This window comes from Cajanus cajan, chromosome 6 (assembly GCF_000230855.2).
Source record: "Cajanus cajan strain Asha chromosome 6, NIPB_CcT2T_4, whole genome shotgun sequence".
Classification (NCBI taxonomy): Eukaryota; Viridiplantae; Streptophyta; class Magnoliopsida; order Fabales; family Fabaceae; genus Cajanus; species Cajanus cajan.
Genome location: NC_138522.1, coordinates 59,417,646 through 59,437,445, shown reverse-complemented (window position 1 = coordinate 59,437,445; position 19,800 = coordinate 59,417,646). Strand labels below are relative to the sequence as shown.

Genomic DNA, 19,800 nt, shown 5'->3' with positions numbered 1-19,800 from the left:
TTATAATATTATCTCACAAAATAGTTTATAGATAAAATTGAGAAGTGCTAGTAGTTAACAAAATGAGTATAACATATTTATTTTAAATTTTTTATTATCAGTTAAAGTTTAATCAAAACTCAATTAATTGTAAGAGGTGAGACACACAATTTTTAATAAATTTACATCTATAATAAAAAATGTATTTTAAAAATTGCTATAAAAATGTATTGGAGGATATATAAGATGAGTTGTTGCAGCCACTGCAACATCTCAATTAGAAGAGATGAGAGAAGAGAATTCACGAAAATAGAAATACGAAAAGAACAAGACACTGCAATTGGGGTTGAAAGCAGTGTTCTCGAGCCAATAATCATTTTACAAAATTGATCCTCACTCTATCTCTGCACTGCAGAACTACCTCTATGAACCCAAAACCAACCTTAACTACTCATTCAAACTTTTAAGCATGGTTTCACATAAGTTAATAAGTGTTTTTGAAACTTTTTTTTATTGTAAAACATTTTTTATTAAGTTAATCACCTATACATCGTATAAAATTTTTTTACTAACAACCAATCATATCTTTTAATAATGTCATGTCAGTTACTTATTTAATAAAATAATAATAAAATAAAATAATTTAAAAGATATAATTAGTTGTTAGTGTAAAAACTTTACGCTAACAGTTTATGGATGATTAACTCATCAAATAATAAAGAATGCAGATTTCTTACTGTTGTAAAGAAATGCTTATTAGAAATATTTATCATTAAAAAATATTTAAAACTTATCTCTTCGTGTTATTAAAAGGATTTACTTAAACATATCAAAATCTCTTTAGTTAATAATAATTTTAAAATATTTCATGATAAAGTCGTATTATATATAATATAAGAAAATGAAGCAGAAACTAAGAGGTAATATCATCGGCCACAAAAAATTCAAACTGTCACATATACTTTTTCTTTTTATTCAAACTATGAACTATACTGCAAATTGTTTTCTTCACGTAAATAGTGAACAATTTGTTTCCTTCACGTAATCCAATAAGGAGATAGGATGGGGTCAGCAACAGATAATAAAAGTAGATTACTTTAAACTAATCTTTTATAAATAAATGAAAAACTAATTTGACCATAGTTAGTGAATCAACCATATACCAATTTATAATTAAATGCGTATAAGTGTATCATTAATTATATTCCTTGAAATTTCGTAGGTGGTATATGAACATAGTTCGATACAAATTAAAAACACTTTCAAACTAAATTTTTTTTTATAGGAAATAAAAAAGAGTTAATCACCTATACACCGTCAGTGTAATTTTTTTTACATTGACAACCAATTATATCTTTTAAGAGTTAATAACCTATACACTGCCAGTGTAAAATTTTTTTACATTGACAACCAATTATATCTTCTAATTGTGACATGTCATTATAAATATATTTACTTTTAATAGTGACATGATGCAATTAAAAGATATAATTAGTTGCTAGTGTAAAAAAAACTTTAAACAATGTATAGGTAATTAACTCATCTTTTAATAGTGTCATGTCAGTTGCTTATTTAATGAAATAATAATAAAATAAAATAACTTAAAGAGTTAATCACCTGTATACTGTCAGTGTAAAGTTTTTTTACACTGACAACCAATTATATCTTTTAGTAGTACCATGTCAGTTGCTTATTTAATACAATAATAATAAAATACAATAATTTAAAGAGTTAATTACCTGTACACTGCTAGTATAAATTTTTTTTACACTGACAACCAATCATATCTTTTAATAATACCATATCATTTACTTATTTAATAAAATAAAAATAAAATAAAATAATTTAAAAGATATGATTGTCGATATATAAATCATTAATTCATAATTAAATGTTTGGAAACGTAATGAGCATGACGAAGAAAATTATGATTCAGACAGGCCCATTGGAAGGGGCTAATGCTAATCCAACAAAATGGAAACTTTTCTGTTCAATTTCAGGCGTTATTTCTTAGGTTCAACTGTCGTCTTATTTGTTTTTTCGCCCACTCATAACACGTCAAAGAGACTTTGTTTTTTCTTACAGACATAGTACACACACTATTCAAATTTACCTTTTTTTTTTTTTTTTTTTTTTAATTGATCATACATTTTTATCTAAATTTTAAAAAGAGTTTATGGATAAACTTATGCATGTAAAAATTTTCACACTATTACTCAAATAGAAGTCAGAAATTATAAGGGAATAAGAGGGGAAAAGTTAAAAACTTTGTTTAATTGGAAAAAGGAAAGATAACTTTTTTTAATTATTTTTATTTGGTTTATAAGAGATGAAGAGAAATTTTAAAAAATTATTTTACTTTATATTTTTATAATTTTAAAATTTAATAATATAAATAAAAATATTTTAAACATTATATTAAAATTATTTAAAAATTCATCACTTTCCATTCAAATTCTCTCAATATCGTAGAAAAACTAAAAAATTAGATAAAAATTAAGAAATTTTGCTTTTTCCATTATCCTCTCCTAGACTCCTACAAATTGAATCGATAAAAATTTTCAAAAGTTTCTCTCTTCTATTTCATTCCAACATAATATTATGTTAGTCTTTACTTTGTACAGTAACACAGTATATATATTTTAATATATTAAGATTTCATTTACAATGTCAAGATTCAAATTTAAAATCCTATATATACTACTCTAAACCTTCCAAAAATGAATATATACAATTTATATTTATGTATTTGTGAAGATTTAAGTAATTAAATGATAAATATAAAATTAAATGGACAGTTATAATATAATATTTATCTATTAAATTTTAAATTAAGTATTTTACAAAATAAATTTCACACTATTTATTATTATTATTTTTCAATCAAATGACTTTTATTTTTACTTCTATTTACTCACATTTGTTTATTCCTTTAATTTTATTCTCTTCTTTCCCATTATTTCTCTCATTTTCATTCTAGTTTTTATCTACTTCTCTTCATTTCTCTTATCTTCCTCTTCCTTTATTTCTCTTTATTCTCTTTTATCTCTACTGAACATAACTTAAAAGATAAAATAGTTTTCATTACAAAGTTAACATTATAGATTAAAACAAAAGTGTAACATATATTTATATATTTAAAAATAACGCAACTTTTAAATTATAATAGAGATCAATATACTTTAAAATTTTTATTAAAAAAGTAGATACTATGGGGAAAAAAACTGTATGCATTTAACATGGAAATCACATTAGAAATAAGTAGGGTCCAACTAAATAGTGTATAAGAAACAATAGTTTATTTTCGTGTACACATATTTTCAAGTTATTTTATTCTTATAGCTTTCGAATCAATTCAGTCTCCGAATAATTAAAAAATAATAATATATTTTAATAAATTTATTATAAAATAATTATTTAATTTAATATTTGATTATTTAAATTAAATTTTGAATGGTTGGGACAAAATCTGGGTCCAAAGATCCAGCATATTTAATATGATTTATTTTTGTAATTGACGTAAATGTTCCCCTAGTGATCCATTTCATTTGTGATGATATGGAAAGGATATGAGGTATAATGAAATGTTGAAAATATTTGAGTGATTGACGATGGAATAATGAAAATATAAAGTTTGGAGAAGAATTAGAAAGGGAATTGGGAAACGCGTTTTGGTAGTCATTAAACTTAAAATATTAATATTTAAAAAATAATATTATTATATATATATATATATATATATATATATGTAAGCGCGGTAAGGGGAAAATGAAAGATCGTTTGTAGTTTGTTGTTTGGTATTAGGCAGAGAGAGAATGGGAGGCTGTTTTTCAGATGTGAAAGGAGGGAAGCAAGCGGTTGGAGGTAATGGCAATGGCAATGGAAGAGAATCACTAAACGACGCCGTTCATTTCTTTTACAAGACGCAAGGCTTTCAACCTATCTTCACCCAACTTCAGGTACCTTTTCGCAATCCCTATCACCATCGCACTCTTTTTCTTCACGCTCCTTTTATTCATCCAATTCTTTCTTCTTCTTTTTTTTTTATTTTTTTTTATTTTTTTATTTTTTAATTAATGGCATTGTGTATAATATTTTTTCTATAAAATCTTATTAGTATTTCAACAATTCTTTTCTAAATTTTGTTTTTCAATTCTAAAATGCTTAAATATTTTCTCCTCTAAATCTAAACCTTTGTTGATTTTAGGGTTTAGGGTTTACTTTTACTCATTTCTTAAAATGCTTTTCAAGCAATGATATAAGAGGTTATTTGTGCATTGACGTGAACTTTTCTTCATCTTTTATCCATTTTTTTATTCAAGTCCGGTCAAACCAGCGTCGTGACCAGGGGAAATGGAACGAAGGACAGATAAAGACTTTCAAATTTCAATACAAGTACAACAAAACAAACCAAAGTCTGACACTTTTAAACTAGAGTTAGGACACCTTTCATTATATTTCTACTTATTCTTGCTTATCCTATAATTATACATTTTTCGAATGTGTATCAATAATCATTTTTATGATAAAAAATAATTATATTTACAATTATTTTTTATAATGACTGTATTTATTTTAAAATATATCTAAATTTAACTTCTACGTTTCTTTTTATTCTATAATTTAGTTATGTATAATTTTAATATCAATATGTTATATTAAAATATCAAATTCATCCAATTTCAAACTCAAATAAACAATTCGATCACATTTACGGGTCAGCCTAGGCGCCTAGCAAACTTGTTTGCTTCTTCATATATATATAAAAAAAAACAATTACACTAAATAAGTATATTGCTATATTTAAAATGGACAAATAAAATTATTAACTGAAAAATAATTAATATAATCTAATCAATATAATCTTTTTTTTCCTTTTATTAAAAAATATTCTAAACATTTGAAAGCAAAACTTGAGGAAAAAGAAATTTTTCTTTACATTTTTTTAAAAGATAGAAGTTAGCCGGTTAAATTGAAAAGTGTTTGATAAAATTATGATAAATGTAGAATGACATAAAATAGTTTATAAATTAAAAAAGATAATTTTTTTTTATGTAAGTTGATAAGGATATTAAAAAAAGGTTAAGAACTTATAAAATATAAAATATAAAATACTTTAATTAACTTGTAAAAATAAATTATAAATTCCTAAAGTATGGTCACTGTATATTATAGTTATACACGTACATTTAAAATATTTTACTCTTTTACACTTTTCTTATTTTTTTAAATTTTAATGATATATCACTATTTTATCCTTTTCTTTCTTCCACCTTTAATACACATTTTAAACGAGTTGTAATGTTGTATAATGATGAGTATCCTTGTATGTTTGAAATTAAGTCGACATCTAAATCATGATTGGAACAAAGCTTGTCTTTTGGTAAGATTTACGTAAATTGTGATTTTGAGAATCCCTACTAAAATCCAAAGACACAAGAAATTATGGGATTTATTATTTCAAACATATCAGTCATGATAAACTGCCAAATATTGATTAAAAAAAAATCAAATTTCACAAATTCGAGCTTCATGTTCTCAAGCTTGAAGCTTTGAAAATGTGATTCTAAAACATAAGCTCTGGAAAAAAAAAAAAATCACCAGCAAATGTTACCTTAGCAAATTCGTCCATCAAAATTAATGTTTTTGAGTGTTGTTCTATAATTCTTAACCATCGATCAATTTCATTCTCAAAGTATTACTCTTTCTATTGTTTAGTTCCTAAAGAAAATGATATACTTAATCCTTTAAGTGTCAGGAATCATGCTACTCAATCTTTGAAGTATTGAAAAATGCTTCAAATTAACACGTCCTGAATGATAGTAAAATATATTACTTTAAGAACTAAATGGATAGATATTCAATATTTTAAGGAATATTTAAAAAATTTATTAATGTTTAGTTTATTTTCTGTCAATTTTTCTTTCTTTTTAAATGTACTATGTTATTGTTTGAACCTGGACAACTGGACAAGGTCGACAAATGTTTAAGGTCTTCGAAATCTTTTTGCTGCAGTTATCTCTTTCAGCATCTAACTTGCTCGATCGGGACATTACATCCAAGGTATATTTTAATTTATTTAAAGGGTGCAAATGTTATACAAAGATTTGAAATGGTTGACATTTTCTTATATTTCTCGACGTTTCTTGTTTATTTATATATGTATGACCGTTTTTCTCTTGAAATACCTTACCATTTGCCTTAAAATCCTTAATTGAACATGATCTTAATTATTTTGGACAAATATAAAGTTTCTTGGATTTTGTAGTACCATTTTTTCAATAAAAATAACTTCAGATATTAATTCATCTTAGATGCTTTTTCATTTAGACCAAGTGAAGCAAATGCTTTGAAAATATTCTTTAGGCTGCGGAAACTAGTATGTAAATTTTATTAGTAGAGCCACAGTTCCTCCACAAATTCATGTAAATGTCAAGACTTTATTTACAAAATATTTGTTTTTTTAGACATGAAAAATATAATGACCATATCTTAAATATCTTTTTTGTTATTTTATGTGTCAATATCTTTTTTTTCTTCCTATTTTTATTTCAGAGTGATCCCATGGTTGTAGTATTTGCAAAGAAAAGAGATGGTAAATTAGAAGAATTAGGTCGCACTGAAATCATAATGAATTGTCTGAATCCAGAGTGGATAGAGAAAATTAGTGTTGCATTTCAGTTCGAAATTGTGCAACCACTCGAGTAAGCTTTCCTTGATCTGTCTTGCGTCCATTCCAAGCTAAATGGTGTGTTCTGTATTGCAATAATGACTGATAATTCCCTCTCATTTTACTTTTCTTCCAGATTTCATGTTTATGACATTGATACAAAATATCATAGCATTCCCACCAAGGTTTGTAAACATAATAATAACTCTGCCCTCTATAATTTTATGCACTGTTTGCTCCTCAAGGCTATAACAGTGATACTTTCCGATTGAGTTTAAAAAAAAAAAAATCTCAACTCCTAACTTTCTAAAATTTTCGGAAGAAAAGTATTTAATTACGGAGAGCATTAGTGGCACATTTTCTAACAAGAAAGAAGTTCTCTCGTGTCAAAAAAAAAAAAAACTTGAGATTCTCAAATTTTAAAATCTCCCCCATTATTTCTTAAAACCTCCACTCTATAATAAAAAAAAATTATATTCAATATTTTTTTGAATGGTTAGGATCTCATCTTCTGAAAATACTATAGGAATGGATTGGTCCATTCTCCTCTAACACATTTCTATTAACACACTTTTTCATATCAGTTAAAATTTATTGAAAATTATAAAAATATGTGAAAAGACCATCAAATAAATATTAATGTAGAACCCACGCACACACACACACATATATATATATATATATATATATTAAAAAAATTCAATATATTTCAACCATTATAAATGAGTGTGTTCATAATATATCTTATTTAGTTATATTTACGGTGTTCTCTCTCTCTATATATAAAGCCTTCGATGTTATTATTTTTAATTTTTTATGCTGTAATTTGTAATTCATTTAACTACTCTATTAAGTGATTTTATAAATGAAAAGGATAATATGATTGACATCAATTCATATACTAATTAATATGCAAACAACAATTTGTTTTCAGAGAAGAGAATTTACTTTTTTACAACAACGGGTAAGTTATTTAGTGATGGAAAGAGTTTATGAAAATAGCTCATAATAAGTTTATAAGCTGTTATTTCTTTTTTTATTATAAAAACAAATTATACATTAAGTTTTTATATTTAATTATTTATTCAATAAATATTTAAGGTATTTACATAAACTATTTATTCAATAAATATATAAGTTAACATAAACGGACTGTAGTTATTAGATTTGAAAATAAGACATGTTTTGCTCCATTCAACTTTATATGAACTTGTGTGATTAAAGAAATTAATTTATGGTTGATTTTTATAATTAAAATGCATAACGAGAGCGGAAGGGAAGTCAACTTAGTATGGTGATGTGAAATAAAATGAAGCGAGACTTAAAAAGTTTAGATATGAGCAAGCATCTTGCATTGTAATAGTACTCCTCCAAATTTAAATTCTCACTTTCTCTTGCCGAATTAGTGAATTAGACTCATGAAGTTTACATTTGAAAACCAAGAAAAAATTTCATCTGTTCTTGCAGACATTAAAACTGGGAGATCAGGAATTCCTTGGAATGGCCAGTTGCAATTTATCAGAGGTCAGTCTCGTATTCATTTGCAATCGTTGATGAAAACCATGTTATTTTGGTCTTTATATATCCAATATTTAGTTTTCATTTTCTAATACACAATAAGTTCACACTTTACACAGATTCAAGTTCGTGGTTATGTGGTAATGGATTCTGATTAAATACAATTCGTTTAATTTGGAGTGTTATAGTTGGAAAAGAAAAGATAGAGAAATAAAAAAAATTAAAAAGTTTGAAAGAAGGAGAAGAAGGATATTAGGTTTTGTAAAGAAAAATGAAACATAAAAACTAACTTAATTTGATATAAAATGTTTGCAAACAAAATTTATCAAAGATTTTTTACCAAAAATGAAAAATGAAATAATTACATACCACTAATGAATGAAACCTAACATATTTTGTCATTGCCATACTTTCCTTTTGCCCTTCTATTTATTATTAAGTGAAATAATATATTGTCTTAATTATTAAACAATGTGAACTCACACTTCATAACGAAGTTAACATGAAATTTTACCAAATAAAACAAAGGTTAAAGATTGTGATGATAGCATTTCCCGTTGAAAAATACTACTCAGTACTCAGTCTCCCACAACATTACTTGTGACTTACGAGATTAAAAGGAGACGTGTGTGATTAAATAGGAGATGATAGCATTTCCCACAATTTAAGAGAGATGGAAAGAGAAAAAAAAAGGAGATGTATGTGATAAAATAGGTTATGACTTTTGAGGTAAGAAGAAAGAAAAAAACGAATTACAAAAGGTGAATGAAAATTTGTGATTACTTTTTCCAGCGTTGCTTATGGACAATGTTAAACGTTTTTTCTCATTTTGATAAAAGTGGAAAGAGTAAGTGATAAATATGACATGTGATATAATGGGAAACGTAGAGAAAAATGGAATGGAAAAAAGTTGTAAGATAATGTTATCATTTGTTGCATTGAGAAATGAGAGTTTTATGGACACTGCTTGATGCTGGTGCGAACTGTGTGTGTTGGTGTCTCCCCGGTGGCAGGTAGTGACTAAAGCAAGTAGTAGATTGACATTAAGGCTCCAAAACAAAAGCGGTCTTGGTGGTTCAAGAAACCTAGGGACAATTACTGTTCATGCTGAGGAGACTGTTGCTTCAAGGAGTGCAGTTGAGATGATCTTGCGTTGTTCTCACTTGGATAACAAGGACGTTTTTTCAAAAAGTGTACGTATAATACACACTTAATTCATGTTCCCTATTTAAGTGAATATTTATTATTTTGTTTGGCTTGTCCCTTGTCTCATATCCGTTTCGTTTTTCTTGTAGGACCCTTTTCTAAGAATATCAAGAATGGTTGAGAGTGGAGGTTATATTCCTATATGCAAGACCGAAGTTATCAACGACAATTTAAATCCAAAATGGAAACCAGTTTGTCTTAGTGCCCAGAAGTTTGCAAGCAAAGTAAGCTTGCCATCTTTGGGCTTGTTTACGATCATGGGTTATTATAATATTCTAATTACTTTCTCCCGTGAGATATTTATCTAGCTATCCAATTTTCTAATTCTGTGCAGGATAATCCATTAGTGATTGAGTGTTTTGATTTCAATAGCAGTGGCGATCATGTACTTATCGGGTAATAATGCAATTATTAGAAATTGGTTTATATTTTTGTTTGGCATTTATAGTTAACTTTACTATGGTTCATGGGTGCAAAATATATTGATATCAACATTTATTGTCATCAGTAAAATGAAGAAGTCAGTAGCAGATCTTGAAAAGCTATACAAAGAGAAAATAGGCGCAAATTTTGTCATAGCGTCCACAAGCCACAGACAAGAGAAGGTGTTGGTTGACCCATGCAAAAGAATTACCTTTTTTCTCTACTCCTTTGCTTAACCTCACACTTTATTGGAAATTTTTGCTGTAGATTCTGAAGGGTCAATTGTTTGTGGACCAATATTGCGAAAAGGAACAGTTTAGTTTTATTGATTACATATCTAGTGGTTTTGAACTGAACTTCATGGTTGCTGTAGATTTCACTGGTAAGTAACGATTGTTCTATTAGCAATAGTGATTGTGAATTTCATCTTTTTAGTTTATTAAGAGCTTCAAAATTTGTCCAGCTTCAAATGGAAATCCTCAACATTCAGATTCTTTGCATTACATTGATGCATATGGTCGGTTAAACTCGTACCAAAAGGTAAGCTTGATATCTACTTCTTGTCAATGAATGAATCTAAACTTGTCAATCATTAACTTGTGAAACCCAATGGATCGATCTCGCTCAAGGTTTTACAGCTTATGATCCAGTATTATGTTTGATATTTGTATAAAATCAAGACGGTGTTTCTTTTAACTTCTTTATGGTACTGACTAACTTCAATAATGGGGTGGCATAGGCATTATCTAACATAGTATTTATTTGTAGGCTATAATGGAGGTTGGAGAAGTCATTCAGTTTTATGATTCTGATAGGAGGTTTCCTGCTTGGGGCTTTGGAGGAAAGATACCTGGTGGCAATGTATCCCACTGCTTTAATCTAAATGGGAGTCCCGGTGGCTCTGAGGTGAGAAGCTTTTCCTTTCCTTCATCATCATCATTTCATTATTTTATTATTATTTGATGTTAAAAAATTGTTCTGTCAATTTAATAGTTATTTATCTGTGTTTAGGTTGTAGGAGTTGAAGGCATAATGGAGGCTTATGCCAGTGCTTTACGCAGTGTTACTCTGTCTGGACCCACTTTATTTGGCCCAGTTATCAACATGGCCGCACAAATGGCTGTCCAGTCCCTCACGTCACATAGCAACACAAAGTATTATGTATTGCTTATCATAACGGTAAGATAATGAATTGGTGATGCTTTTTTTTCTTATGCGTGACTTTTTTTTGTGATAAGGTTATGAATAACCAATCAAATGTTCATCTTCTCAAAGGATGGAGTTGTTACGGATCTTCAAGAAACAATAAATGCTCTGGTTAAAACATCTGACCTTCCCCTGTCGATTCTTATTGTTGGAGTTGGAAGTGCTGATTTCACTAGCATGGAGGTTTACTATTTATTCTTGTCTAAGTTTTTTTCATAGACCCCATTAATCATTTATTCGAATTAAAATGCTTTGTTGTTGGAGAGAATGAATATATTTGTTGGCTTGCAGGTGCTGGATGCTGATAATGGGCATCGGTTAGAGAGTTCTACTGGTCGTGTAGCTACACGAGACATGGTGCAATTTGTCCCTATGAGAGAAGTAGAGAGTAAGTACCAGTTGTTTCAGAAGTTAATCACTATATATATCATTCAAATCATTAACACTTATCATTTTTCTAATTTCTTCTTGTTACCACCTATCATATTTTTCATATATACATACTTCTCTTTCGTTCTCTAAGTGTCATTTGGCACCTAGGTGTTCATGGATTATTAACCTTGTCTTTGAAATAGTTGATTTTTTGTCCATTTTTTTAATTATTAATTTCATTCCATTCAAACGAACCGTCTCTCGTGTTTTTGACAGGTGGGCAGATATCTGTCGTGCAAGCTCTTTTGGAAGAACTACCTGAACAATTCTTGTCTTTTATGCGAAGCAGGGACATCAAGCCTCTGCCTTCCAATTTCCCTCAAGCGTCCACTTCCACTATGCAATAGATATTGCCATAAGAGAAGCTTTTTTCTTTTCATAGTTGGTCCACAAAACCCGTTTATTTTCGATAACTCGTACACATAAGGGAGAAGGACGAGTGAAGATGTTATTTGCTCCGAAGCAGGCAATCAAAGGCCAAAAATTCTATTAGGCTATTACCTAAAATGTTTGCATCTTTTTAATTTTTTTTTTTATTGAAATGAATTGTAAATAGAAGGATGAAGAATCTCGTACATATATCAGTGAATAAAGGGTAAAATGGTTTACTTGGGGATCAATATTTCAAAGAAAATATCTCACGTGATATACTCCTAGTTCCTCTTCCGTATACTTTGGATATTTCATATATAACATAATAACTTGATTTCTTTAATTTCTACAAGTAATCACTGGATGGCTATCTTGATTTCCTTGTCGATCACCTTTCAGCTTGGGCGTCCCTTGGATAACAACAGTAGATTTGATTTCTTCAACCTTGGAAATAACTTGGTTTTTTTTATTTTATTATTGAGATAGCATTATTGTCACGATTCTTGGAATTACGCGACATTGTAGATAATTTCAGTTGAGGTGGTACCCACAATTGTGATAGTCAAACCCTCCAAAACTTTATCGTTGTGACTGAAATTGCAATTGCATTCGCTGTCTCCTCGTGATCTCGATTGTACACGAGTTTTTTGTTTTGTTTTAATATACTTTTTTTTATTATCTAAATAACCTATTCCCTAATTATTTACCTAACTGACCCACTTACCGGTTTTTTACTTGGGTCCTCTTTTTTTTTTTTTTTTTTTTTTTTTTTTTTTTTTTTTCCAGTGAAAAATCGGTTGATTTATAATAAAATATTTGACATATAATACATAATGTTATATAAATATTCTGTTAAATAACTTAAATGTTTAATATCAACAAATTTATTATGATAAAAAATAATTAAAAATTTTAAAAATTCGTATTTTTAACTAATCTGTTCGTACCAACAAAATATATCAATTGACTCACATCGTGACCTTTTATTATGTCTCTACTAAATTAATTTTTTCCTTTGTATAACTATTTCTCCGATAGTATCACTTTCAAGTTTCAAAAATGTTCTTGACACCTTTTAAAAGTCATTCAAAAATTTTAAAAATTAGACTTTCATACAACATTCATTGATTTATAATACAAAATTTAATATATAATATAAATATTTATTTTTATATAACCTAAAAGTTTATATAAATTAATTAAATTTAATTTAAAATATTTTTAAAAAAATTCATTTTTAATTAGTTATCCATAATTATTAAAGAAAAATAAAAAAAATAAATGATACATATTTAAAATATAACAAATGAATTATTAAATTAAAATATTAAATTATCTATATTTTAAAAATTAAAAAAATATTATTTAAATTTTGATTCTGAATTTTAAATTAAATTAAACTAATTTTTAAAAATAATTATATTTTTAATTTTTTAACATTATCTATATTTTTAACACAAAATTTAAATATTAAATATAATTTTTAAAATTTAAATATAATAATAATATTAAATATATAAAATTTTCAAAATATAAAACTTAAATATTAAAAATAATATTCAAATTCTGAATTTTAAATTAAATTAAAATAATTTTTAAAATTTTAAAATACAAAAAGCAAAAAAAAAAAGTACCCCAATTAAGAAATCGGTTGCTGGATTCAAAAAAAAAAAAAAAAAAAAAAAAAAAAAGAGGGGGGTCCAAGTGAGAAATTAGTTCCCCCAACCGATATCTCACTTGGGCTGGAGAAGTGGGCCAGTTAGGTAAATAATTAGGAATGGGTTATTTGGGTAATAAAAAAAAAGCAGTATATTAAAAATAAAAAATAATAAAAAAAGTCGGGGGCTACAGACACTGTCCTAAAACTGTTTTTGCAACTGATTGGCTTCACACTTTTCCCTTCCGGTTTCTGTTTTATATTGTTTCTGGAATCTCGTTATTTTAAATGAAAATTGGCTTCCCGTTAATGTTTTTCCTCATTGGAAGTCTCATTCTCTAATTGAATTATAACTCAAATTCATCCTTAAAATATACAATTCTAATTTTGAAAACTTATATCTATCAAAATTAACCTTAGACCAAACTAATTAGTGAGATAATTATTGAATAACATACATAGTCATCGAAAGTTCGTAGTTTCTTCGTAGCTATCGTGTTGATCATGAGAAAGGACATAAACAAAGGATTCCCAACCCACGAGGCTTCAATCTTCTTGCTCTAGTATATTTTGTCCAACGATTCTAAGCACAGGGTACAGCAGACACGGGCTTTTTTATGATTGTGGTTAGCGCACTACACGAGCTAATCCTCAGATCAAATTATCTGTAATACTAGTTCTTTTAACAACATTTGTATTACAAGTTTAAGATAAACACACACATACAATCGTAAAACATATATTAGGTCGAGGGAGATCTCCCAAACTTCAAACCCGCAGGTAAATGGTAATTAGCCAAATAACAGCCAGGTTACCCGTGCCCACCGCCCATGGAGTTTCACTTTCACCCCATTATCATAATATATAATATAAATAAATAAATGAACAAAGTACAGCTGGACCAAAATTCTAAAATAAAATAAATGCATTAAATACTGATATATTTCTACTTTAGCAAATAGTAAATAGTACAACAACCAACAGAAGAAAAATGCAGACACATGGCCTATCAAACAATCAATTTTCACTCTACAGCTAGTCTAGAATACTAATAGACAACAGAGAATTTAATATATTATATTTCTGGTTTTACAATGACTTATTGGGTAATCTTAAAAAAAATGCGTAAACGTGCTACCAACTCAATTTATGTGCAACTAACCACCAAGAAAGACACGTATACACGTATGCTAGGAGCATACTCAGCTGGACTTGAATTTGTTTTGAATAAAGGACCGCCTTGTAGAGAAAGGAAAAATAACCTCCTGAATATTGTGGAAGAAACCTTTATCGTAAGCATTATTCTTAACAACTACCACATCTTCTAGAGGTGATTTTCGAAAGAAGGCTCTCCACTTGCTTAATAAGGGCTGTTTTTCACTGCTCATTCCACTGATACTTTGTTTTAGGGCTTCAGCACTGACCTTTGCTTCTTTTAACTTTCTTTGCCAATCCATATAATCTTGCCACTTGAAGGTCTGTGATCCACATAGAAACCTTAAGTTTCATTGAGCATCAGGGTGTCATTAGCACCTCTTATAAGCAAACAGTTTTCCGGTTAAATTAGCCACCAAGATTGGATAATACAAAACAACAATAGAGCAATTTTGCATTCACAAACCAGCAGAAACTGTACAGGGGACTCATCAGAATTCAAGTAGCCAGACCTGAATTATTTACTTCAGTATTGGGTTTTTTCAAGTCCAAGGATTCCGCTATTGGGTTTTTTCAATGCAAGGATTCCGCTATTGGGTTTTTTCAAGTCCAAGGGGAAGCTTATAATACGCCTTACAGTGGGGAGGGGAAGAGGAGCTAAGGGAATGGAAAAGGGAGATAGCAAATTACGGGAGATTGAATCCTGCACTGGAAGGATTCTTCTATTGGTGGGATGGAGACAATGATAACAGAAGGAAAAAACACACACAACAAACAATGAACTCATCAAAACTAATATATTAATTCACATTCCTTTCACCAGATAAAGAAGGTAGTAGATTATAAATTATCATATTCTAAGGAAGATAAACAAGCAGGCATTACAAGGACCATACAGAGCCAGTGAGCCACTCGAAATATTTTCTTATCCAGAAAAAAGGTGGTTATTTGCTTCTAGTGCTACCTAATGATAGCTTTATTTCATACGACAATTTATCAGGTTGCAGCAGAATGTATATTGAACCTCTAACAAAGCTGTCAGTTTTCCCAAATACAAATATTGTTCTAGAACATCATATCATGTGTATCACTGTTATTTTATGATATCCACGACCATGCCAACTTCCAAATTAATAATTCTGTTTAGCATTTTCTTCTAACATAATAGACATGGACAAATGGCATTTATATTCTATACACCTCTAATTCAACTATTAAGAGGCACAGTATTTGCATGAAGAAGGTTAAAAGATTCCTTGCCATTTGCTGGCTCCTTATAATTTACTAAAAATTTACTTTCAACACATTCTGAGGTTACAGGTAGAAAGTACCTCATTAGTGGTAGTATTGCTAAGGCAAAGCTTTGCATGGTAACCAAAGAAACCAGCTAACAGCATTGCTACGATTGCAAGGAACACCATAAGAAGTATCTGAGTGTTGTAAGATCCCAATAACCACTGTAGGATAACAAAACATCATTAACCACTAAATGGAAAATAGAGAATCAAAATAAAATTATTGAAATGCATAACAATCAACATGCATGTAGAGACACAAAAATAAATCCCTCACCTGCACAACATTAGGTGCTAAATCCATAAAAGAATTTTCTATTCCATAATAGACTGCATAGTTATGACAAGGATATAAGTCACAAAATTAGTAAAAGAAACAACTTAATCTGAAGAATGAAGATAGATATTAGTTGCAAATCTATATTACCAGTTAGAATATCAATAACTTTTAGTTCTTTTAGTCTTCCAGCAAGAACCAAGCCAATGGCAATTGTTCCATACAAGCACATAAGGAAGTGCCTACAAGATGTGAAAGAATCACAAAGACAAATAGAACCAGAGATGAAGAATGTATAATTTATTGAAAATTTAAGGTATAGCTAAAATCAGTGATTAAATTTTTATTACTATGATCTTATAGTATCTTATATACTAAGGGAATGGAAAAAAGAAAAAACTGAAGAATGTCACATGATGCTAAAATATCATATTGAAAAACACATGTTCACATAGTACAAAAGAGTTTTAAGATATAGTGGAACAGTGAATTGGTACAGAAACATTCAAGAACCACAGGTAGGGAGTAGGGACTAAATGTTTTATTTTCGAAAGAGAAAGGAAGGTACAAGTGCAACAAGGGTGAGGATAAGTTATCCACTAAGACAAGAGGAAGAAAAAGATAAAAGCTGGAATGCAGCATGGCTGTCTGATCTCTCTGTATGCCAGGGAAATTGTAGGAATTTTGTATTGCAGATATGCAAAATATGGAGACCAAGTCTGAAATTTGGAGGAAGCCTCTGTATTACAGAAAAAAAAAGATATACAGGAACTGGTAACACAGATGCCAAGGGAACTCCCAGTCTCCCCCCTCCCTGCTCACATTCCACACTCTGCATGATAACACCAGAATCCTGTGGCCGGTAGCAACCCCAACAGTTTCTTATCTCATTTTCTCTGCTAAGCAGAACATTCCTCCAATTCCCTCCTTATTTCCCCTCTCCTCTATGAGAAAACCAGTCTGCTCCTTTGGCCCATTCCTCTCTTTTGAGGGTAGTCCATGTTGTCTCTTCCTCCTACTATATCAGCAGCCCGCTTCAAACATCCAGGGGCAGAAAACTACAGGGAGCTAAAAACATAATCTTGTTCCAAATAAGTTTTAATAGGAAAGAAACACCCTTAAAGATGTGTATTTGGCTCTAACAAAGTGCACCAGGAGATTACAGAAAATGCACTCTGTAACAGAATTTTAGCCCTGGGAATGAGACTTTATGACTCAAGTGTCCATCCAAATATTCATAAATTTGCAATCACCCACACTGAATGAAACCAGTGATTTAAAAGAATCATGCCACCGAGAGAAAGTACAAGCATCCCACCCATTCCAATCTAACCCATGCTTGCTCTAAAAAACTCACGCAACCATTTAGCCGACAATGCGATATTGTTAGACATCAAATTTCCATGACCAAAGAACAAGGCTTACCAAGGTTCTTAATTATGATTATGAAATGAAACCTGTGAGCAGATTGTTGGAAGAAAAGAAAAACAAGAGGATGTTTCATTCAGCAAGTAGATATTTCTATCCGAAGTGCAAGAAGATACCACCAGACATATTTCTCTGTGAACCACGGTTCAATAATTTTACCTAAGGAAAGAAAACATCCTAAATTTTTGCTTAGTCTTCCAATGTGCCATACTTTATGGGGTTCCTTTTGTTAATGAGTTAGATTAGATTGCTTGAAATGATATTCATGAAAGAAACCAAGAATGCATTTTCTGTTAACTATAACAAATTGATGCACCACACATAGAACTCACCATAATAGAAAAGCCATGAAATACCGGGTGTTTTTCTCCCCTATGCAATTGTTCTGCAAGTAAAACAACTTCAGCACAACACCAAAAACCACATGATATATATTAAATTAGAACCATATATGCAAAGATTACAAACCATCCATCCACAGTGATGATCAAATCGTGCTACACAGCGATTACAAATGCTGCAATGTTTTGACCTAGCAGGTCTGCATAAAAAAAATAAAGACTTATTTATAGATAGATTTCATTTAACTAATATTTCAACAAAAATCAACAATAGCAGCAAACTCACTTTGGAATTTTGCAAGTGGTACACTCTTTCTCTGCATAAATAATATTATCATAGGGATAAGCAGAAAGATACTGAGAAACATTCTCAGTGCTAACCGTCCCAGGATCAGAAAAGCTGGTCAAAAGAAAGAGCAGAATTCCAACAGCAACTGCCAGAAAGCTTGTGTACCTAAACAAAAATATAAGGTCTAACAAAATTCACGATAGAATAACGCTGAAGAAACCATTAAGCAACACAAGAGTAGAACAAGAGCCGTGCAGTACACTACCTGTGAATTCCACTTAAATAGTATCCAGGGATGTAGGCAAAGCAAGACTTGACAATGAAATAATACGTTACGCCAATTATCACAGTATAAATAATCTGCAATAAACACAAGTCTAACCAATCATCAAACATAACAATAGAAGCCAAGACTCTCAGAGAAGTGAGAACAAAATCATCATCTCATCCTTCACCAAAAAAGGATGCTCCAACTGAAAGTACTCTCACTCGCACTCTATTACTCAATATCGCACAAACAAAAGAAGACCGAACACAGCATTCGTGACCTCGATAACATCGTAAGGAATAAGGCGTAGCAATTAATCTAACGAAAACCTAGAGGAATTTGCTCATAGATCAGCGCTAATAAATAAAAAAATTAATGCATCCAAATAAGAGGAAGCGTTTCGAAAAACGATACCTGCAGAAGAGGATTGGGACGATCGCAGCAGTAATATTCGAGGGAGAGAACCGCATCCGTACACTTGGAGCCGAAAACAGCGCCAACGAAACGCCTGCGAGAGAGAGATGAAGCAATTGAAATTGAAGGAAGAGAGAGAGTGAAGAAGCAATTGAAATGGAAGCGAGCGAGAGAAAGAGATATATATATACAGAAAGTAATCGTAAGCGCCGAAAGTGAGGAAGTGGTGAATGCGTTGGATGAAAGTGCCCTCGAAGATTGGCCATCGACCGCAGAGGAACGACACGATAACCAGCGCAGTTACCAAACCATGGCACACCAGTAACCACTCTACCCCCATTCTTTCCCTATGCCTATGCCTATGCCCATTCCATCATTTCCAACCTTCTTCAACCCACGCCTCTACCCTCTACCCTCTACCCTCTAACTAATTACTTTATTAATTATTATTCGTAATAATCATTCATCAGCTAAAATAAAATCAATATTGTTTCACGGAAATTCCCTTCAAATCAACTAATCACATGGTAATAAAAAAATCAATATTGTTAATCAAATCAAGGTCTATGCTCAATTAAAACCATTCCTCGAGAAATAAAAAGAAAGTCCGTGATAATCATGTTTGACTTCTCACTTCATACTCAATATTAAGAAGAAAGTTTTTTTATTTTAATATTTAAGACTAAGTTACGCTTATAGTATGCTATTTTATAATTCACAATTTTAATTTATATTCAAAATATGAAATTCTTTTTCTCATTAACATTTAAGATTTTAAGTGACATATAACATTTAGACAAAAAAAAAATAATCACTTAAATTAATGTGATTACAAAAAAAGGAGTTAATTAAAGTTTATGAGTAAACCCG

The 19,800-nt window shown here is 29.8% G+C and overlaps 2 protein-coding genes across 5 annotated transcripts; one reads left to right on the top strand and one right to left on the bottom strand.

The window, feature by feature from the left end:
- Positions 1 to 3,728: 3,728 nt before the first annotated feature.
- Positions 3,729 to 12,583, top strand: LOC109789919 (protein BONZAI 3). 3 transcript variants are annotated; one of them, XM_029269553.2, is made up of 17 exons: positions 3,803 to 3,938; positions 4,302 to 4,415; positions 5,995 to 6,042; positions 6,535 to 6,683; positions 6,786 to 6,834; positions 8,117 to 8,173; positions 9,181 to 9,360; positions 9,463 to 9,597; positions 9,708 to 9,769; positions 9,882 to 9,978; positions 10,064 to 10,178; positions 10,260 to 10,336; positions 10,565 to 10,702; positions 10,808 to 10,975; positions 11,072 to 11,185; positions 11,294 to 11,390; positions 11,651 to 12,583. In XM_029269553.2, exons 4-17 carry the CDS (start codon positions 6,544 to 6,546, stop codon positions 11,779 to 11,781), a joined length of 1,560 nt encoding a protein of 519 aa, XP_029125386.1. In that variant the 5' UTR covers positions 3,803 to 3,938; positions 4,302 to 4,415; positions 5,995 to 6,042; positions 6,535 to 6,543; the 3' UTR covers positions 11,782 to 12,583. The 3 variants fall into 3 exon arrangements, with proteins under 3 accessions (XP_020204563.1, XP_020204564.1, XP_029125386.1); XM_020348974.3 differs by lacking the exon at positions 4,302 to 4,415 and having other exon boundaries at positions 3,729 to 3,938; XM_020348975.3 differs by lacking the exons at positions 4,302 to 4,415; positions 6,535 to 6,683; positions 6,786 to 6,834 and having other exon boundaries at positions 3,729 to 3,938.
- A 1,787-nt stretch (positions 12,584 to 14,370) lies between these two features.
- On the bottom strand, positions 14,371 to 19,468 carry LOC109789917 (DHHC-type zinc finger family protein). 2 transcript variants are annotated; one of them, XM_083059148.1, is made up of 10 exons: positions 19,122 to 19,447; positions 18,931 to 19,024; positions 18,514 to 18,608; positions 18,246 to 18,413; positions 18,087 to 18,159; positions 17,951 to 18,003; positions 16,341 to 16,432; positions 16,191 to 16,243; positions 15,950 to 16,075; positions 14,371 to 14,941 (listed from the first exon to the last, which is right to left on the bottom strand). In XM_083059148.1, the coding sequence occupies exons 1-10, from the start codon at positions 19,268 to 19,270 to the stop codon at positions 14,666 to 14,668; spliced, it is 1,179 nt and encodes a 392-aa protein (XP_082915274.1). In that variant the 5' UTR covers positions 19,271 to 19,447; the 3' UTR covers positions 14,371 to 14,665. The 2 variants fall into 2 exon arrangements, with proteins under 2 accessions (XP_082915274.1, XP_082915275.1); XM_083059149.1 differs by having other exon boundaries at positions 14,728 to 14,960; positions 19,122 to 19,468.
- Between the last annotated feature and the right edge of the window lie 332 nt (positions 19,469 to 19,800).